The 23079-nt window shown below is 40.3% G+C and overlaps 1 protein-coding gene across 4 annotated transcripts in view; it reads right to left on the bottom strand.

Annotated features, from left to right (window-relative positions):
• The window catches only part of WDFY3 (WD repeat and FYVE domain containing 3), a 178305-nt gene that overhangs the window by 108585 nt on the left and 46641 nt on the right, over positions 1–23079 (bottom strand). For all 4 annotated transcript variants that reach the window (XM_054065764.1, XM_054065766.1, XM_054065765.1 and 1 more), the window contains exons 3-7: positions 19741–19951; positions 13386–13509; positions 4591–4700; positions 3410–3571; positions 1935–2127 (exon numbers count right to left, since the gene is read on the bottom strand). In XM_054065764.1, the coding sequence (XP_053921739.1) occupies positions 1935–2127; positions 3410–3571; positions 4591–4700; positions 13386–13509; positions 19741–19920 (769 nt within the window). In that variant the 5' untranslated portion in view covers positions 19921–19951. The remainder of the gene's footprint in view (positions 1–1934; positions 2128–3409; positions 3572–4590; positions 4701–13385; positions 13510–19740; positions 19952–23079) is intronic.

Genomic DNA, 23079 nt, shown 5'->3' with positions numbered 1-23079 from the left:
GGAACCACGCAGCTAGCACAAGGAAAAAAATCCCCAGACTGAAATTTTCTGTGAAGTATGTGAGAGGAGGGTGACATATTTCATAAACTGTCAAAATGGTTTTGTGGAGCCTTGTAACTACTTGCTTTCTAGGGTGTGAGGAAACTGGGTTTCTTTTTTTTCTAGTAGGTGTGCACTATTAAAATCTATGATAGGGATGTTAGTTCACTTCAACCGTTGTTCCAATTTAAAAGCTACAAACCCTTCTATATGGTCTTACAGCATAAAAGCCCAAAATATAATATTAGAAGCATCTTCTATCGAATCTCCTACCCCAAATCCTACATACCTGAACACCTATGCTGTTTTAAATTAATGTAAAATGAGAATTTCATATGCAAAGCTGCTCCCAGGCTGCTAATATCCTCTTCAATGCTGGTTTTAGTCTCCTTGCTCTCACATTCATTGTCATGAACAGCTTAGCCGCTGCCTTTCCTAAGCAGACCATAACCAGTCCCTTGTAAAGACACATGATGAATAAAGTACTTTTAACACTAGCTACCAAAATCTGTTAACCAGCTACAGAAATACTCCTGTGTATGCTAGTTTCCATGCCTGAAACAGTCAGGAAGCTATTTGTCTCAAGAAAGGGACAGGAGATAAAATGGAATTATCCTGTTTGCTTCAGTCATTTGCTGGCTCGAAGGCTGGATTAAGCCTATGAGGTGATTTTATTTTGGCCTTCAGGATGCACAAAACTTGCAATCTATAAGCTGTATGGCAAGGTGGGGAAGAAATGCAGGTTGGCTGAATGGTTGACAATCTAGCCAGCCAACAACAGGGGCTGCAAATCCATCGAACAGCCAGAATCTTCCCATCTGCGAAAATATCTGCACTCAGTTGTGATACAGGTTTTAGGACATGCTACATGTGAGCTTTCTAGCAATGCTGGTACTGAGAAACCTCCTAATTTGGGTATAGGTGTGGGTCTCAGCCAGGTGAAGGACAGCCTCTCTGGGTCAGGCCCTAGGGACAACATCCTTGGGTTGTGGACCCACAGGAAAGCTGGACTGAACTACAGCAGAGGAAGCCAGTTGGTTGTTCCATTAAGCAGAAGTGTTTCTGTGCCCATACGCCATGGTCCTTGAGCATTTTTTAGTGCCCACATTACACAGTTTTTGCTGTTATCAGACTATGCCACCCGATGTCCTGAATTACAGAGTACAAATTGCAAATCACTTGTGGCTTAGCAGTATCACCCAGTCTCTTTCTGCAAAAGCAAGGTATCTGGGAGAAAGAATCTACTCCCAGGACACACAAATCAGCTCACTGGTTTGCATAATGCACCCATATTTACTACAGGGTAGCCGCTTTCACAGGCTTCTAATAGCTCGAACTGCGTCAGCAGAGCACATGGAGCTGGTTCCTCTTCCTGCAGCTTCCTCAGACACTGTTACTGCCAGCTAGAGTGGCACCCAGACAAGTAGCTGTAAACAGGGCACTGCCAGCTTGCCTCATGTCTATACAAGGGGCTGCAGCTGCTGCTAATTCAAATGCAGGACCAAAACAACTAAATCCTGTTAAGAATTAATGCTCACAACAAGAATTACAAAATTATGCATCTTCCCAGTAAGCATTTTTCAACACAGGCAGTTACTGGGGTCACCTGAAGCCTTTCCTTCTGGTAATCAAACTCCACACCAAAACATGAGGGGTAACTCTATCCACCAATGTTAAAATGAAACATGAATGATGCGGGCTCAACTACAAACTCCTCTCTTCGCTATTCAAGCACTATGAAATTTTACCTGCATGTAAATACTTACATGTCCAAACAAAAAGCCTAGCAGTTTTCCTTGATTTATTGCTTTCATGCCTATCGCCTACCTGAGAAAACCATGAAAGACAAAGGACAAAAAAACCACACAATGAATAACACAGATAAAGACACATACCATGAATGTATTTCACTACATTGACACTAAGGCCATGACGTGATATGGTCATTAGTACTTCCCCTGCGCTCTTCCTCCAAGGCAGATTGTAGGGAGGGCACCATGAGGTTATTGCACTGAACAGAAGCTGGAGATCATCCTTTTGAGCCAGTTCTTCCGCCGGGGACACAAAACTGCACAATTTTACTAGGATCTGAAACAGTCATTAAAAATCTAACATTAAAAGCTTGATGACTTCTATTTTTGCCTAGACTTGGTAAAAGGTGAAATGTTCTTCCATTTAGCATATGCATTAAAAAAGGAAAGACAAGGTTATTCAACACATGGTTATTTCAAGTCTCAGTTCAGTTTAAAACAACTAGCAAAAGATTAGCAGCAGTTTAAAGCTCTTAGATGGACATAACATACTTGAATGGGTACAAGTTTATTCGATACTTAGAGTCTGCTAGTTACCCAACTTACATGTCTAAATGCCGCAGTGGAGAAGTGGCTCTGCAAAGCAAACTGCTGTATCCTTTCCTAAGGAAGGAGGAAGGCTATTGCTGGGTTGTTAGCAGAGCAGCATCCATAACATCTTGGTCAAATGAAAACAGCGTGGCAGGAAAGGCTACAGCAACATGCACATAACTAACATCTAGATCCGAATTTCCAGGTTACCCATGAACAAGTCAAAACACAGCCACACAATCAAAGTCACTAAGTTGTGTTCCCTTCTCTGCCTGTTTTGAGAACATCTGATGTCCATTTTGTGCCTTGTGCAGGAAAAGTTGAGACTCCCTCCTTGAAAACTGGAGGAAGACTTTGCAAAGCTGTCTGCGTCCAAAGGAGAAGTTTTAGAAGGTTTGGAAGCTATCTGAAACCCCACCCATTCTAACCAGCTCATCTGAGAGCATGACTTTACAGTCCTTGAAGAAGGACAGGTTTCTTCAGGAAAACGTGTGGGAATTTCTTTGCAAGATCAACAACTGAAACTTCAGAAAGCAGGAACAGGTCAGACAGAGTCCCTGGTCTCACTGGGAAATCTGAGGGATAACTGTAACAGTAACTGTAAGCTCAGATGGTATTACATAGGGTTTTTTTTCCATATCTATAGTTTGTTTCCATAATAAAAAAGAAAACAGCATATGTTAAATTAATTCATAGATTATTATCAATACTTTTACTATGTCTATTTCAATCAGTAACAGCCAAAGATACTAAAAGACTTGGACCAATTAGATTAAAACAGAGTAACAGTCAACACGCTGCTCCTTTTAAGCAGCTGTACAGAACAGTTGCATGTATTTTTGTGGATATTAACCAAGACCAAAAACCAGAGAGGGAGTGAAGTTTGATCTCATCTTCCTCCAAGCCATCAGCTTGTGAAGAATCAAGGAAAAGCAAAATCTGGTTCAAATGAAAAGTTTCTAGATTTTTCTCACCTGAAGTATTTCCACTTCTCTTTACAATTCCATGACCTATTTTACCTTTCTTACCTGTACAAAGACTTTCTGTAGTAGCGCTCGGCGCTCTGCGAGAGGTAGTTCATTCTGTGCTCCTCCAACTACCTCAGGCACATGTGGAAGGTCAAAAAACAGATATAGACATTTAACAAGTGTGGAAGGCACTGACATTGTAGTCATGCAGTCCACAGTTTTCTGGGGAAAAAGAAAACACAGGGAAAAAAATCCAGTTCAGCATATTCCTATATTCAAAAAGTCACACTCCTATAATGCAGTTGACTCAAATGCTGCTTTATCCTTCTCACACCTTTGGTGAGATGCCCACACAGCAGTACAGATTTACCTCCTCACTTGAACGTCTATCTAAACAGTAACCTTAAAAATAGGATGATAATTTATTTACACAACAACAGTATCTAACAGCCACAGTTCAGAGCAATGTACAGGACAGAAACAAAAACTGTCAGTCTTTGCCAACAGAAGCTTACAAGTTAATTACAAGACCTTCAGCCTAGCCCTCATTAGCTATCTGTTCTTTGTAGTAGCAGAAATGGGAGTGGGAGGACTATTCAATTTACACAGTCACTTGGCTAGAAGGTAAAAGCAAGCAAGGAGAAAAGCAGTAGAAAGCATGAAAGCGTCAGCAGGAAAAAAAGACAAATTGGGGTGGAGGCTGGCAACACACTAAACACATATAAGATGATGTGCTGAATTACAAAGGCAGATTAGAGCAGAAAGATCAAACCAAGCAGCTGTCAGTACACTGCCAGAGATTGGAGGGAAGCACCAAAAGCAGAGGCAGTAACAATTCATGGTATCACCCACTCATCGCTGCTGCTGGGTTTGCTTTTTGCAACTGCTGCTGCCCTCCTTCAATGGGGAGCCCAAGTTCAAAGCCTGAGGTGCTGTACATGGCATGCATATTGTGGGGTGCTAAGCAGCAGCATGCAAGAAAAGCCTTTGGGGAACAATAAAAGCTTTGTGCATAATTCAAAAGAATTTTATAAATTAAAGTTCCAAAATGATGGGGGTTTTCATGCAATTGAATCCACAGGGAGCTAAAGCAGAAGTTCTGTGGCAATATAACAGAAAACAAGATCATAACACAGAAAGCAGAATACAGTTACAACATCTTTTAGAACATGTTCATACAGCTTATTATTTTATTGCTTTTGTCTCTCCCACTCCACAATTTACTGCTGCTTAAGACTAACCTGTCCTGATGAAGCTAGTAAATTGATTGTAGTCAGCAGCATCCAACCTCTACTTGCTTCTTCACTTTGATTGACCTCCAGAAACTGGACAATGGCACGACTTGCAGCCTCTGTAGGAGAACAGATAGAAAAAAATGCAGTAAGAATTCAATCTGATAATCTGCAGAAGGGCACATGTCCTCTCAACAGTCCCAAGTGCTTGAGCATGAGTTCACTTCACCACTACTTGAAAAAAGGACTAGGCTTAGGCCTATACTCTCCAGACGCATTCCAGTCTTCCACATGTACTTGGCTCTGACACTAGGAAAGGCGGAAAAAAGTACATTTTCAGGTCATGTATAATCTCTTAAGAAAGCAAAGATATTTCAGTAACACAAAGCAACTTTTGTTTGAGTTATTTTGGCTTTATCAAATACAATCTACACTTTTTCAGAGAACAGAGTCACCATCACTTAGTGCTCTCAGTGGGAAAGCTGATACTCAATTTCTGAAAAAGAAAAGCACTGAAACATGGAGAAAAATGGGAAAAGACTGGAGAGAAGGAGAGGTGCAGAAAGGCAAAAGAAACGGGAATTGAAAGTAAAATTAAGACAAAACAAGCAATTGCCACATCCTCATCCTACATTTTTTGGAAAATGAAAATGCTAACAACTTCTGGCTAATTCTCATTATTAAGGGAATCCTTCTGGAATCAGATGCTATGCTGTATCAGTCAGAAACAAAGATAAATATTCAGCCTAGTAAACAAGTTATCAGCCTCAATAAATAAATGCGCAGAACTTGTGATCCTACCTCACTGCTGTCTGAATACACAGATTTCTGTTAAGAAACCTATGCCAGTCATGATGACCCATAAGGGAAATCCAAAACCATTTTTCATTAATAACTGCATATGAATCATCTTCAATGCTTTTAGTGTCAACTAAGACAGAAAAGGAAGGTGCATAATATTGCTAAAAAAAGGAATAACAAAGGAATTACTAATGGAGGAATAAATCAGCAACCAAAGACAAATCCAATTTTAATCTTGCTTTGCTTGTTTCATCTGCTGCCAACATTCCCCAGCACATACGTGCAAAGGAGTTTGCTCTAAAACAAACACACTTTATACAGCAAAGTACTTCTCAAACTTCCAGCACTGACTACACTGAAAAGGTAATTTTATGGAGCACCAGACCATAAGCTGAACTGGACCAGTGAGCCTACAAAGTAGACAATACTCAAAGATGTCTACAGTTGTTTGATTTGCATTCCTAATATTAACTTCTCCCAAGAGAGACTATTACTACACAGAGAAAAGGCCATCAGCCACCAGGCGTACTGGTGAACCAAGAAAACAAAATCCAAAGTGTACAGAAACACTTTTATCAACAGGAAGACAACTGGCTGATGAAGAGAAGTGATTACCCCTGTCTGTAAAGTGCTCGTCAGAATACACGTGGAATACTGCATTCAGTTTCGGTCCCAAGCCAATAAAAGGAACACAACGATAAACAGGACCTCAGCAGAGGGCCACCACGATGTTTAGGGGCTGGAGCACCAACCCTGTGAGGAGAGGCTGAGGAACCAGGGCTTGTTCAGCCAAGAGAGGGGACAGCCTCAGGGGGCACTGAACTCTAGTGTCCCTGGTGCTATGGAGAAGTTAGAGCCCAACTCTTCACACCACTGTACGGCTGAAGGGCATGAGACAACAGGCTTAAACAAGAGAGGTTCAGACTGCATTTAAGGAGAAATTTCCCCCTACCTCAAGGACAGAGATGCACTGAAAGAGGGCCCAGAGAAGCTGTGCTGTCTCCACCCATGGAGGTTTTCAAAACACAACAGGATTGAGCCCTGCACACCTACTCCCATCTCACAGCTGATCCAGTTGTGACTGTGCAGTCAGACAAGAGACCTCTCTTATCCTATGATTTTCTCTCATAAGGAAAAAAAGGTCTATTTGAAGTCTCACTAAGGGAGATTGCACACCACCCATTCTGGTGTGACTTTCATTCCCTTCCAAGTGCAAAGAGGAGGTATTTCTCCCTAAAGCCCAGAAACCTTCTATAGTCATAATACTGGGGGGGGGGGGGGGAGAGAGACAGATTTAAAGTAGAAAACGAGATCTGGTTTATTTGTGCAATGGCTATTTTCCCATGTTTTTGATTTGCAGCCTTATTCCAAAATGGGTTTTGCACAAATCACTGGCTTTTCCACTTCCGATGCTAAAGCAGGGGGAGGCACCTACCAAACCCCTGTATGAGAGTGACAGAGAGAATGCTCCAAGCTTGAAATATTAAGTTGAAAAGTAACGTAACTTTTAAAACTCACACAAATGTGGACATGCACCAACCACCCAGCTTGCTGACTGAAGTACCTGGTGGGCACTTACCAGAGGTATACACAGAACACCAGAACTCCTGGCAAAAGCCACTTTCCTAATTTTTGAGCATCAACAGTGTCTAAAGCACACGCTGCTTCTACAGTGACAGTGCCCCACCAGCCCAGATTAGGTACTACTTAGTAGGCCCGTCCTCTTTCTGTCCAACCACAGAGAGCTGAGCAATCAGTTTCTGACTGTAAGCAGGTAAAGCTGGTACCACAGAGGGTTTGCACAGCTTCCTTTGGGTACAGTCTCCCAAAGCCACCCATTGAACTGGGGGCTCTTTCAGTCACTTCTGAAAGTAAGACTCGGGGTTAAGTACATGCTCCTGAAAACGTTGACATACTGCTGGCATCCTAAATTGCACAGCAGTTGAACACTATAAATAGCAGTTTCAAAACTGTCAGTCTTAATTAAGCACTACCTAAAACACAGACAGCATTTTAAGTGCAGGAAGAAGTTCTCTTGTCATCTGCTCTGAGCAAATTTGATAGCACTATCATTTAAGATTAATTTCAGTCATCAGCACTAATCTTTATTTATTTCTTGTACCTTTTCCCTTGTTCTGAAGTGCTCAAATCATCATCTTACTATAACATCCTCCGTTTGTCCCACTCTGATGACCTTCGACTTCTGCAGAAAAAGCCACTAACTCTAGGTGTGGGATATGCTAGCTAGTAAAATCACAAAAGAGGAAAGAGAAAAATCTACAAAATAACATGTAAGCATACATAGCTTGACAACTGTGCAAGCACGTATACATCAGCATGACTACAGTTACACTGTTAATACACAGTAGTCAGATTTTTCAACGTGGATTCAGAGTATGTGGCATAGAGGCTTGGTAGAATCAAATACCAGATAGTTGTTTCATACATAAGAGAAGACATAGGTGCTTTCTTTCTTGGAATTCAGAAAAGCAGCAGCTGGAAAGCAATGGGATTAGACCCATTTAGATTGCTAACCTACAGCAGCACTGCATTACAAGCAACACTATTGCCTATAGCTATAGCAAGTTCACTATGTGAAGCTTTTAGTTAGACGTTTTGTGTACAATAAGCAGCAAGTATTAGTGTCAGACTTTTGTACAGCTTATTCTTAGCGTCGTGAAAAAAATATACCAGTGAAAAAAATATCTGTGCATATGCCAGAGGAGGTGGGGGGATAGGGAGTGGAAGGTATGGATGACTGTGTTGGGAAGGTGAGCAAGCTGAAGTCAGGCACCCCTTCTCTATCTGAGCCTTCAAGAAGTCTCTGCTACTTCTCATGCAGAATGCCTGGAAACACAGTCAGATACTTAGAGTTAAAGAGTACAAATAGTTTCAACTGCTGAGACAGAAAGAGAAATAGCAATCAAAACAAAAATGGGATGACAAAACTTCTTCCTTCAACCACCAAGAACCTTGCAGTGTTGTCGTCACAAGCCACAGATACGAAGTGGCTGATGCCTTTGCAGTGTGCAGAAACACAGGGCTGCTCATCCAAAGATAAACAACTCAGCTCTGCCAGCATTTAGCCTCACTAAGCCAGCCAATAAACGAACAAGCTTTCTAGTTTCTCTTGGGAAGGCGCTATATTGCACTACACTTGCCTCGCATAAGGCCTGGTAAAGAGCATGAAAAAAATAAGTAGAAGGTTAATCAAAAGTAACAAGATATAGAAGTCACTGATCAGAATGGGCACCAGATGATAGGGCACTGCTTCTCTTCCACAGCAATTTCAATAAATTCAAACCATAATCACCTTGTAAAACAAAGTCACACACAGATCAGTAAAGACATATACTATGAAAAAAATAAGACATAGTCACACCATGTGAGATAATTTCCACCACACACTCCTCAACAGAAGAAAAATCAACTAATGTACCAAAAGAAGTCTAAAAGCAGCTCCTAAGTCCACTCGTTTTAATGAGAAAGATCTTGAACTCTTCAAAAAGCAGCAGACATTACAAGTAACATTTATCAGGAAAACTTCAGACTTCATTATAGGAGGAGCCCGAAAGTCTCCTTATTTGTAGAAGATAAGAAGCTTCCTTTAACTACCATCACTAACTTGCCCACAATGCGAGATGTGTTTGAACAAATAACACTAACTCCAGCATATCTAAGACAAACAAAACATTAGTTCTGCTGAGATGACAGAGGTCAACTGCAATAAAAATTAACAATAAAAGCAGAGTTTGCAGATCAATGGAATTTTTAAAAGACTGTAATAAAGGAATGCATTGCCAGGGGCCAAATGCAAACCACTGATGTGCTTTTCTGCAATGGTTAAACATTATGATGATGAATGTTTATCAATTTGGTCTCCCAAAGCGGTTTGAAGCTGAAATAATGAAAGTCTTTCAGTAGATCTATTAGAGAAACGTCTAAGAAGCTAAAGCATTTTCACTGGTGAAACAGTTTGAGTAAACCAGTGAAACTAAAAAAAAAAAAAAAGAAAGGGAGGGAAAAAAAACCCCAAACAACACCCAACCCCACAACCGACCAACCTCGCTCCCCCACATCACCCCCCCCAAAAACCCCAAACAAACAAAGAAAACCCCACAACTAACTACCACAACATTCAGAGGGCATAAACAGTAACTGAAATGCTGTTTCTGGAGGTAGGAGAGATTAGCTGAACAGTCTGGAGGTAAAATAAATTCAGCATGAAATAGTAAACACTGAAACAAATACATACAGAGAATGTTGCAAATACGCAATAAGCATTGACTAAAATCAACAAAGCGAGACAACTGTATTGACTTTAAAAGATGCATAAAACAGTGACGTACACAGACCAGCACATATGATATCACTGAAAAAAACCCAACGAACTTTTGAAATTGATCTTGAAAGGCAGTTAAAGTGTTCTAGCCCTGTGATGAACCATTCTGCCTTCTCATATTTCAATTTTCTACCCTTCTGCACAGGCTTCACAGATTGTCCTGACAACAACTCACTCATATTCTGACTGGGGAAGGATCTTCTAAGCGGCAGGACTGCCCATCACTAAGGGAATCATTCTGAACCTCTCTGTTATAACCAAGTGTTTCTACATCCTAATACATCAAATGCTGGCTGTCACTATCTCATTTGGTGCACTTGAAATGCAGACAACATAGGGCTGAGTTAGAAATTAATTTCAGTAAACATAGAATAACCACCACAAGGTACTAAATCACAGGATTGCACACCTTGAACTGCTGAAATACGAGAAGCTGTTAAGAGTGAAAGAGAAAGGTGTACTCTGCACTTGCCCTGTTTCTTAGTGACCGCAGCCAGGAACCCACTGCTTGGTGACACGGGTTCACGATTTGATCTGGGGAGGACAGCTTTATGCAATTACCTTTAAATTTGCAATGTGAAACCATTCAGTAGTTAGAATTTCTCATGTTCAAGGCACAGGTACTCACTGAATGACGCACCAAGAGGTCCCAGACTATTCAGCTCACAGCCCCTGCGGCACAGAGACTGCTCTCCCACCTACCACCCAGCTCCACGCAGAGGTCTTTGAGAACCAGACTACAGCATGCATCAGGCTAGCCAGACACCATAAATAGCACACAAGTCCTGCTGTTTGTACCAGAAGGATTGCCTCAACTAACCTTCCCTGCTGTGTGCTTCTCTGGGTCTAAATTATGACAATGTGCCAAGCAATCTAGGACATGGTGTTGAAATATTCGCAAAATGACAGAGGAAACATCCAGGGGTATGTTTTTTGAAAAATACATTAAATAAAAGCCTTGCTTGCCCTCCAGCATCAGTACCCAAAGTAGCCATAAGTAGCCACATCCATTCTAGCAAGGTTCCAGCTGTTCCTCTCTCTTTTTCAAAGGTCTATCTTTATCAGCCCTGAGCCAGATGCACTTGGCTCCCAAAAGAAAGGTTCCTTTCAGAACTAAGACTATGTTAAAAATAGATGTTTGAAATATTTTAGCATAGTACTACCACAACTTTTTGATCAATTCAGACATGAAATTGGATTTATTTTTGGAAAATTTAGCAGCTAAAAATCTCAAGTATACAGATCCCTAAACCATGACCCCACCATCTTCTAAAACAGACTAGATAACCCAGGGGGGCAAGGGAAACCATGCAGTAATCCTCATAGATATGGTTGTTGCTGTCACTTGCAAATTATCACTGTCATATAGCAAGGACTTAAAACATACAAGATAATTTAACTCAATTTTAACTGCTTCATTTTTTCTTCTCCAAGGCTACATCCATTCTAGAGAAACAAGACAGCTGAAATTGTAGTTGAACACGTAACTATAACGGCAACATTCAGAGACCACTTAAGATAGGGTGCTGGCACAGTTACTACTGAATCACGAAATGCTATTCTCAGAAAAGCACTACAGTCTGCCAAGAATAACTGAGATATGCTTCCGCAGCAGCAGGCATTACTCACACAGCGATTAGCATAAATATTCAAAGGCCTGATGAAAAAAATTGCCCAGTGCTCCATTATGAGATGGAGGAGAAGCTGCAGGGGGAAATCCCAAACCAAACAAAGCACCTCGACAGGTAAGAGTCAATCTTACCACATTCCCCACTGTAAACCACTGCCAACACATTTATCTCTTTACAGACAGAAAGCAAGTTCATGTGAACTTTTTCCCCCTTTCATTAACTATCTAAAGTTGACTTTTGATAACAGTTGTATGGAAAGCTGGTCTCTAAAACAAGCTCAGCAATTTTGTTGACTTAAATGGAATGCTTCACACCAACAGGAATTTCCTGCATACAGCTGTTACTAAAGTTTTTCACTTTTAAAACCATGCTAGGAGATATAATTACCGTATTAAGATATGCTGTATCTTTTTGTTTGGTACACAACAAGAATGGAAGTGTAAAACAAAAATGCAAGAGCCTTCACAATTCATAGACACAATATTACGTCTTTAACATAAAGCATGTTCTAAGAAGCCAAGAACTTCGATTATTTTTTCAGTATCACAGGAAAAGTGTATTGAGCTCTAAACAGTTTAACACAAGTTTGCAAACTGAGTTTTAATAGCTTGTTAGTGGGTCATTTCTGGAAAGCAAACTGCAATTCCCTGGTCCTTAGGTTATAAAAGAATGTAATTGCAGAATATGGACCTATCAGGCCTTCTTACATGAGGTCTGAAAAGGATTTACTGACCAAAGTAAAGGCAATCTTGATAACAGAGGAAAAATGACTGTTTTACATTTTATTAAAAACACTGGTACTCATTACATTAAAGCTCAGAAGAGTGTCAAACCATCTTTTGAGTCATTGCGGTTAAGTTTCCAAGTGGTGCAGAAAACAAGAAACCCCCACAAAACCACCACCACCACCATCTACCTCCAACTTGAGAGGTTTCAAGGATGGCAACTAGATTACCTCAGAGCAACATGCAAAGGTCTGGCCTATATAATAAACACAAAAAAAAAGGCCATCTTAGCAGAATTCAATTGACTAGCAGGCATAACAGATGTTCCAGAGAAAAAAGGTCAAATGAATACCATCATTCTGCCAGCACGGCTTTTGGACATTCATTTTGCCTAAATATCAAAACAAAAAACCTTTTGCGCCTGTTTACCAATAGAGAACAGGTTTTGTCTGCGATATCTGTTTAACCATCTGGAATGTTTCACTGTTAGTCGTTTACTAAAAATGGAACTAAATTGTAATTGGCACAGTTTGACTCCTGACTTCATGCGTAACAGTTTGCACAGCCTTTTCTAGCCTGCTATTTCCTCATCTACCACCAAATCCAAACTAAGAAGCCAGCACAGATCTTAAAATTATCCACTAAACAAAAACTTCATACTTGTCGGAAACGCTCCTCTTCAGAAGAGGAAATTGAAGAGGAAAGCTCATGAAACGTGCTTGCTTGGCACACTGTCCTCATTTATGCAACTCCCAATATGTGGTCAGGTTCTGACACATTCAGGGCTCAAGAGAACCAAATTTCAACCCAACATTCAATAAAGAGAGCAAAAGAGGGGTCTGCTAACATTTTTCTAGGGCAGGTGGTGTTGGCTGTAGCGTAAGACTCTCTGTACTTTCATATCAGTTTCCAGGCCAACAGCTAACTTAAAAATGCATGGGTTTGCAACGTTAACATATCTGAGGGACAAAACACATCATGAACAGACACCTCAGGCAAGATAAAGCTGTCCACACACACATTCTTGGTCTCCTTCTACTAGTAGGTGATACAACCTAGTTAACTCCTCTCTTTGATGTGTTGTCAAGTTTGCGGAGCTCAGCTTTCTTCATAAACCAGGGCAGAAAACTCTAGCCTCCTCCTCTCTCTTGCAGTCCAAAGAAACAGGAGGCAACATATTTTGTCTGTGAAGACTTCCATTTCTGAGCCTTAACAGCTGCTGGGATGACAGCTCATACTATTTTGACAGATCTGAAATTCATCATACACATCTCACAAAGCCGAAACTTGCACCCCATGCAATACCTGTGGACTTATTTGATGCTCTCCGTCGAATTTCAGTCACCATCAATCGTGACACTTGAGTAGTAAACTGCAGGAGGTCAGAAAATTTTTCTGTCATTGTACTTGGAGGAGCATTTCCAAACACCTAAAACAAGAGAGAAAATGGATGCATCAGAAAGTAATTTAGTTTACAAGGATCACTACAAACTACCACCTTCCTTTGCAAAGAAAAAGAGTATTACTATGGAGATGACAAGTTTTTGTTTTCCTGCTACAGAATTCATTGCTGTACTAGTTTTCACACTGCATTCTCCAAGACATAGAGAAGTAAGTCGGAATTGCACCATCATTCAGGAAGGTGAGGTCTGATGAAGGGGAAAAAAAGGAAGCAAGACTTTTCTTGCAAGATGAAAACCCCACAAAGCCCCACAATACTGAGATTGCATATAATGAGGTGAAGATTAGATACCAGAGCAAATTCTCCAACAAGAGTTCTGTTTTTAAGAATTACTCCTTTGCTATCTGCTGGACCTAAGCATTCCACAGGGGTGAACTGCATGTACAGAATCATATGTGTAAAATCTTCTAGAAGGAACTAGGAAGTGGAACTGTCCTGTTAGGTCTCCCTTCGATATACCAACAATACCGGGAAGCCTCCCATATCACTGGTATCACAATTCTCCTCTCTTGAGATCCTCCTGAACATAACAGCAGTCATCACTAGGGAATTTTTTTTATAAATTGTCACTTAATTCTAGTAACTTATTCTTCATGATTAAGAATTAATTTAGTTATTAAATCCTCTACTGAATCACATTTAAAAGGGAGAAACATGTTAACTGTGATATCGCACTAAGCTATGGAATACGACATTATCTCAAATGGAGTAGCTGGTTGTTGAGGTAATTTACTTTTCATTCAACACTGCACACTAAAAGGAGCCCCCATCCACATCTCCAATGTAATCCTTGCACTAAAGCGGTCAGAGTAAAATCACGATATTCATTATCAAACAAAGCATGCAATCCAAATTCTGCTATCAACACTTATGTCACTGCAGGAAAAAAAGCCTGCTGAACACCTTAAAGATCTCAATACTCCTCTGCTCACTTATATTTTTCTTCCTTGTGTTTATTTACGTAACTTGCAGGAACATCACCAATGAGCCAGGAAGCATAACAGATTACAGTATTTTCTAATAAAACTTTAGTTCAACACGTTATATTTGCCTCTCTACAGCAGTGCAATTCCTTTGGAATCAATAGCTGCCACACCCTCATCTCCTTTCCCTGGGTGACCCCATTATATACATACATCTGCAGACACAATAGACTGAGGCCACTATTAACTCTATGGATATCCAGTGAAATCCACAATACTACAGCCAACACTGATACAAGATAACTGTGATACTGAATTACCTTGGAACCTCAAAGTTACCGGAGAAAACTTTAAAGGTTGAAGACAAAAAAACTTTGTTTGACTTCTTAATACCCTTAGCATCAGTTCCTCTGGCACACACAGAATGGCCAAAAACATTTTTCCTGCCTACTCGCGTTGAAAAGTCACTATGAAACAGAGCCAGAAATACAGCACTGAAATTGAACACACTGTTTGCTCACAATAAAAATATCTTTCAACAAAAACTTAAGCATTTCTCGTAATGGAAACTTCAACCACCACTATTAATAAAGAAAGCAAACAGGAGCACATACATCACAGACAGAAGCTGGTTTTGGCAGACCAAGAAAACCATTCCTCTTCTGGATTAGAGAGTACGCAATATTCCTGATACAGACAATCCAAATTTCCCTAACCCTTTCACAAGACTTCCTTCTGTAGTTGTCTGTGTCAGTTCCCAGTTCATCCAAGAGCCTCTGACTTCCATGAGGCCAGAAGAAGGGAAGAGAGCCTTGTAGCTTGTGTGTTCAGTGGTATAAACAAGGCAAGATTATCTAGTTTAGAACACACATTCGCAGAACATCTCGCTGCTGTTAACTGTTCAAAGCTCTTTCATTCAGACCAAGGAGAAAGAGAAAACTAATAGTCCTGTTACCTGTTCTGGAGTTGCCTAGAGTTGTCAGTAAATCCCAGGAAATTCAGAGTTACCGTAAAAGGCTGACTGAGGTTAACTGGTTTTGAATTTAGTTGCTTCATAACCAAATGTAGAACAAGCATCTCCATTGGACAGGAATATACTCCTTGAGTAAAGGTGGTAGTAAAAACCAGGAACAAGATATGAAATATGTAACAAGTAAATCACCTTTTTCATAAGGAAAAGCAAGGCTCTTTCAAGAGAACGTAAACAATGTACCACTTATTCCAAATCAGCGTCTACATCATTCCATCCACTTTTTCCATATACTACAAAAGCATTACTACTGTGCTGGTGGAGCAATGCTTCCATGAACACATCAAACTGAAAGGAGTCTTAACTACTCTTCCAGAGGGCAAATCTTTTGTTAACTATGCACCCATTTAGCTTTTCATTACTATGTGAACATATGATCCTCCTGAACAGTGAGGAAACAGAAATGGTTTGTAAACCCATTCATTAGCAGAACTAGCAAGATTGTTTAAACTACAGCATGTTAGAGACATGCTATACTGATGAGCCAAAGTTAAGAATGCTCCTCTGGATTTATTGATGAATAACTCTCAAAATATCAATTCAATGGAACTCAGGTACTCTTCAATCTCAATGTTCAACAGAATTCAGGTAAGTATACAAAGTAACTGAGGGATTCAGAGTCTGAATTTGAATCACGTTATTAACAGATACCTTAAAAAACTTGCAGCTAAGGACTAAGTTCAATGGAACTGCATTTCACACAATACTTCAGATACTACTGAAGAGAGGAAAAAAAAATAAAACTCTCAAACCCAAAACTCATACATGGTTAAGCGAGAAAGCCTCAAATGAACTCCTGGATACAGCAGTAATTTTAGCTGGCTGCCTGCTGTTGGCCATTTGAGTGCCTGTGGGAAGCAGACTAACCTTCCTCACTCTAGACCTCTGCATTCAATAAAAGTCACGCTGCTTCTAGAATTATTTCCTGGATTTCACTCACATACACACACTCCCTGCTTCCAGTGAAACACACAGATCTCCCACTTCCAACAGCTCCCTACTCCATACAAGAGACATTCTGAAATACACATGAAGGTGCAGTACAGAAGTCTTGACCTGAGCTCCAAAATCTATTTGGGGTTTTCTCCTCCTAACACACTTCTCAAACATTTAACAGAAAATGACTATAGTACAACATCACGGAATTCACTGAAGGCAGTAACGCAGGTACTCCTCAATCTCACTTAGACCTGTTCAACAGAATACAGGTAACTATATGAAGTAACTGAGGGATTCAGAGTCTGATTTGAATCACGTTATTAACAGATACCTTAAAAAACTTGCAGCAAAGGACAACATTTGAGAAACGAGAACAAAATTTAAAAGGAACCTCTGGCGATGTTTTAGTGTTCCCTATCAGCAAAAGTAGGTCTCGGAGGAAAGTCACCTCGGAATTTAGAGTGAACTAAGATTTACCATGTCTCCCACAGAAAATCCCATATGAAACATTTCTGAAGATGAAATATTTCTCCTATTCCATTTTTTAATTCCAATCAATTTCAGAGTTTGCCTTATTCTGACATGCAGAGTTAATAAGCTAGCGGGACTGTTCCAAAACACGCTATATCACAGACAGCTGACACTCCAGAAGACATTAAACTAGTTAAGCCAAGGAAGCCACAGCAGACTCCATGTATAAGACTCAAAAGAAGGTGGCATTAACCAGGAACTTAAAAAGGTAAACTGTGGAAGTAGAAATAAATAGATGACATCACAACTGCTCAGTCTCCGGAATGCAGAAAGATAAGAACGCACTTATTTAAAACACAAGGGAAAAAAATGCCCCTGTAATAGAGACAGATGATATCTGAGTGACCAAGAGAAACCAGTTTTGTGTTATACTAACAAGTTTGTGGACAACTGATAACGGTTATCAGGGACTACAAGAAAGGAAATTAAAAAGCACAAACAATATATGCTTTCTTCAATATGCCAGACGTTCAGATTCCACAGAGGTTGGAAACTGGAGTGACATTTCACAACAGTCTATTTGTGGCACAGGTAACCCCAAGAAGGTCACAGATTAAAAACAGCCAGAGTTGGAGGGTGGTGATGTCAACAACCAACAAAGAAACAAGAGGGAAGAAGAGACACAATCACAGGCAGCATTTAAATGGAAAACATTTTGGCGAGCCCTAAAAAATGCATGTCTCAGCACCAAGTTCATTTCAATAAAGAAGCGAAGAAATGAGTTTCTAGGATTTAGAGGAGGTAAGAAAGCCCGTCCACAAAACTAGATGAAGCCCGTCCACAAAACTAGAAAATAGACATGAGCAACATAGGAGAGGAAAAAAAACTTATGATAAACAAGGGAAGAACTGGGATCCAGCAGAAGGGTAGCAAAGATACATTCATGCAGACTGAAATCAGAGAAACCATTCACATTTTCAAGAAAACAAAATAGTACCTGAAATGAGTTAGGCAAGAGCTGATTTTGACCACACAAGAAGAAAACTTGGGGCTCTTGATTAATTTTTCAGCATGTTTAAACACGTGAGCCAAATGAAGGATAGTAAGAGAGAACAAATGGGCCAAAGACATCAGGCAACTACAACCAGGTTTCAACAGGGTCAAGCGGAAGGACTGAGGATTAGGACAAAGCCAGCAAGTGGTGTAAAGGAGGGGGAAAAAAAGGCATTGCAAGAAGGAAAGGGAGGTAGAGAAAAGGGAGAAACAACAGAGAAATTAAAACTTTACTATTCTTTTTGTATCTCTGAAGTCTAATCAAAGTCTAAGGAAAGACTGTTACACAGAAATAGGACATGCACTGCTGTTTGTCTTAAAGCCAGTTATATTACCAGTTGTGATATCCATAGATACAATGCTACTGCAAGTACAAAGCACAAGGACCAGGAAAGAATTTCTTCATCACTGGCAGATTACAACTAAAATAGTGAAGCAGCTACAGAGGATACATTCCCTTTTTCAGAAGTTTCAACCACCTGTAACCACCAGAGGGAGATTTACAAGCATAACTGCATCAAACTTCATGGGCTCAAGCCAAGATTAAGCTTCCATTCTACTAATTTGTAAAAACAAAATAAGAAAGTCCATAACTAAAGGGCATAAAATCCAAGCAGATAAATTAGAGAGGAAGCAGATTAATTGAACTTATTTATCCCAGACTCACACAACAAGTTACCAGTAGAACTAGGAATAAGACCTAGGGCAACAGAAAGACATTTAAGGAATCTATCCAGCAAAGCATAGATAGTAGACTGAAAATCCTATTAATGCTATGCCTGGACTAGGAATAATTTTTTTACTAGGCACATAAGCAGTTCGATGTCTAACATCACCATAGGCCATACTTTCAACAAAACATCAATCTAAAAAGGAGAAAGCTGAACTAATTTCCTATCAAGTCTTTGCATTTTAGTTTTTCTATGATTCCAGTTCTCTACAGTACAAGCACAAACCCAACACTCTAAGAGCTTTGGGAGCAAGGGTCCAGGCCACAGCAGGAAAAAAAAAAGGAAAGTTAGATTTGTACCCACGGTTCTGTCAAGACCTTAAAACTACCATCAAAGTTATTATTCACAATTAAGTGGTACAGTAACTGAGTGACATAAGACATGAGAATGTAGTTCCCTTTAATTACAGTGACAGTCATCACAGTCCTGCCTCCAAACAAGATCTCAGTGCACAAGGGAAGAGTGAAATAGGAACAGCACTATACAAGTGGCTATTACATCTCCTGTACAGATTGCTTGTTCAAAATCCCCCTTATCCAAGAAGAAGGATCCAGACTCTATACATAGGAAAAGGGCTACAAAGGTGATGAGAATATAGAAAATCTATCATGAGAGAAGATGAGAATTTCTCGGCTCGTGTAGCCGAGCAGAACCAAGACTGACAGGAGGTATGCCTGTTACCTCTAAGTATGGAATAGTACAATAAACACAAAGAAGAGAGGAGAGTTATTTAGACTCAACGATGATGCTTTCACAAAAACAAGTGGGTATTAAACTTGCTACAAGTAAGTTTACGTTGAAAATCAGATGACTCAATGTAACACCTCTGTGACAAGTCTACATGCAACTGTGGACTGCACTTCAGAAAAAAACAGTAATAGAAGGATATCTCCAATGTCAGGTTTATCTGCTAACACAACACTATGTCAGGAGAATGGGAGAACTGAAAGAAAGCCAAGAGAAGAAACATTCTGTCGCACTAAATGAAAAGTCTTGGGAATGTAAAATATGAGTAGCTAATTCAAAGAAAACATCTCTTGCAGATTCTTACCCTGTTAAACACCGGCAACATCATGTAAAGTTTTTCTTCCTGTTCTTTTTGGGTCATGTGCCGTGGAGGATGACAGAGCTCTGTGAAAAGGCGACGCAGATGCATCAAGCCTAATGCATTATCCTGTGGGCTACACTCTTCCTGCCGTGGCCGGCCCATGATCCTCTTCACCATATTCATCTTGACTGATTTCTGGAAGCTCTCTTGTATCCTGTTCAGAAAAGAAAACAAATTTACTGAGTACAATAGATTGAGGCATTATTCCATCAAAGCCTTTAAATATAGAGCACCCTTTCTCACAATAAGCACCACACTGCAGATAAAAGCATTAGCTAATTTTATATGCTAGGTATTGATTAGTATGTGTTTGGAGAATTGAAAGTCAGTAACCTGAAACAGGGAATCATCCGATACTCTTCAGCACAAAGCAGGATTGACCAGGCTTCAAATACCACAAAACACTTCGGTACTTTTTATTACATTCTTTTTATGATTCTGCAGTGCACACTGCACAGCACTGACAGCAGCGTTAGCTACACAACACAAAGTATTCTCAAAATAATTCCAGAATAAAACCAGTACGAGATATGTACTTGAAAACTTAATCAAGCAAGACCTTCAAACTCTCTCAGACATTGGCTTTATCACACAGAGGCGTGCTTAATTTTTTTCCTGACTTTCCTATGGCAAATAGACAAAGCTATCAAATGGAGTTATTGTTCATCTCACAACTCGGCTGTTGGGTCTGCAGAAGGACACCTCAGTCTTCTCCCTCCTGAAGCACAAGAAATGTTTTAGAATCATGGGATGGTTTGGTTTGCAAGAGACCTTAAAAATCATCTCTTCCAGCAGATGCCAGGGTGGCTGAAGTCCCCTACCAAAATCAGGGCCTGCAAATGTGATGCTTCCTGTAGCTGAAGAAAGACTACTTCATCAACATCCTCCCTTTGATATGTCATCTCTAGTAAGCACCAGCCATGAGGTTTAATTGGTGGCTTTTATCTCTAATATTCACCCATAAGATCTCAACTTGTGCATTGCTGTTTTTAAAAAAAAAAAAGTGCAATACCCCACATTCCTTGCTTGCCTGTCACTCCTGAACAGTTCCTAGCCATTAATTGCAGGGCTCCAACCACATGATTCATCCCAAGTTTCAGCGACAGCGGTCAGGTGACAGCTTTCCAGCTCCTCCTGGTTGTTACCTATGCTGTGTGCATTGGTAGAGAAGCATTTCATCTTGACTGTCAACTTTCTCACCTTTTTGGTGGAATCTTTTTGGAGGGCTGAGGCGCATTTATCACTGCTCTAGTAGGTGCACTCATTTACCCTGCTTTCAAGCACACAAGTGTCCTGGCTTTGAACCTTGTCCCCCAAGCTTGTTAGTTTAAAGCACGATGCACTAAGCCACCTCCAAAGATTCTCTTCCCTTTTCTAGGTAGGTAGATCCCACATCTCTCCGGTATTCATCAAGGAGCGTTCTATGATCACAGAAACTAAAGCCCTGGTGATGACATCAGCCATGAAACCAAGTGTTGATCTGCAAGTAATGTCAAACCTTGCACACACCCCTATCTCTGACCAGCAAGATAAAAAGTAGATCACTCGGGCCCCTGTCCTGTTCACTCAGCCCCCTAAGGCTCTGAAGCCCTGCTTCAGAATCTTGCCCAGATTCTGCTTTAACTAGGGTAAAACGTGTTTTAAAAACATCTCATGGGTATGACACAGCATCTGTATTTAGCCCTGTATTAAGTTTTCAAAGCGGCAGGGACCAAATCTTCTAAACACAAGACTGAGATCTACCAAGCAGGACCTTGTACAAGAACAGAGAGGCTCAAAGCAGATAAATGCCTCAACAGATGCATCCAGCTGGACACAGCAGCAAAGAGGATTATTCTCAAAACCACATTCAAGTAGGGGAAGGAGCAAGGGAGAAACAGGAAACCGTTTCAGCTCCACACATGAAGTTAAGGAGACCAACAATGAAATACTCCACAGAATTGTAATTCTACCTCTCATTGCTTAAAGGTGAAGGTCAGTAACAACCTATACAAGTTATTTAAGGGGAGAAAATTCCTCACAGCAAGAAACTAAAGAACTTAATTATCAAAGAGAGGTTGCCAGAAAGGTCAGTTATTAAAAGGAGAAGTGATGAATTGCAAAGGTGTTGAGATTAGAGTAATGGAGGGAAAATAACTGTTACTGAATCTCAGGGTTTGAGTTTTTAAGTTGTGAGAAAAGACAGGTGCTAATAATGCCAGGAAAATAACACCAGCTACAAAAAAGGACTACACTTTTAAAACTGAAGATAATTAACCACTAGTAAGAAGCATGAACAAAAGAAACATTCTCTCTATAACCCAAGAACAAAATACCCTTTTGGAATGTGTTCACAAAACAGCATTTTAATAACATGCTAGAAAAATTAGGAACTGATGCTGATTAGGAACTGAAAATCAGGAACTGATTCAGTACAATGCAAAAAATCAATTTATGAAAAAAGGATTCACCAAAAAAGCTAAGCTAATGTACAAACCAGCAACTGACAGCCTGTTCTGGAAATCTCCATTGGTTTTTCACATTTGAAGAAAAATGAGACAGAATTGGATGTCATCTTTTTGTGTATTACCTTAAGAAATAAAAAAGGTAACAGATCTCAAATCTGTATGATTCACATAGTTAAAAACGAAGCAGCACCATTTGGGGAGGCATTTCCTCTGGAAACTCATACTTTTTCTCAAACTCTTCAGCAAAAAAAAATAATACTTCAAAGAAAGGACCTTCCTATTCTAAGTGAAAGCATCTGCACAGTTTTTAAAGTCAGCTGTGACCACCACATGACTTGAATTCAGCATTAAAGCCTGGCAGTCTCCTTAACACCAAAAAGGAAAGGACTCCAGTATTTTCAGTAACAGCCATGGTCACCTCTTCATAACTGCTTGCTTACAGCACGCAACAATTAAGTGCCCCGCACGGCAACAACCTACAGGAAAAGAACATTAAGAGAAGCAAACTCAAGTTTGGAAACACCTGTCTGGTAACAGATTGTAGAGCTTGAACGCAGTCTGGCTCTGCGCAGGCAACGCAGTACAGCCTTCCATCGCATGCTCACCTCTGAAAGTCCCCCACAGGGCCTCCTGCCTCTCTCAGCACACAGGCTGGACATGGCCCTCCCTCCACCAGCAGCTGCTCAGTGTTTTGTCACTTTATCCCTCCACACCTTGGTTACTGCAGCCCAGCTGAAAGCCTGCTCTACACACACAGTAATGCATTTCCTCATGAGTTTGTTTGTCCCGCTCATCACCGCCAGATCAGAATGCCTCATGGTTATTAAATCAACTT

Source organism: Cuculus canorus, chromosome 4, assembly GCF_017976375.1.
Source record: "Cuculus canorus isolate bCucCan1 chromosome 4, bCucCan1.pri, whole genome shotgun sequence".
Classification (NCBI taxonomy): domain Eukaryota; kingdom Metazoa; phylum Chordata; class Aves; order Cuculiformes; family Cuculidae; genus Cuculus; species Cuculus canorus.
Note: the sequence above shows the minus strand (reverse complement) of the source record. Positions and strands in the feature narration are given on the sequence as shown.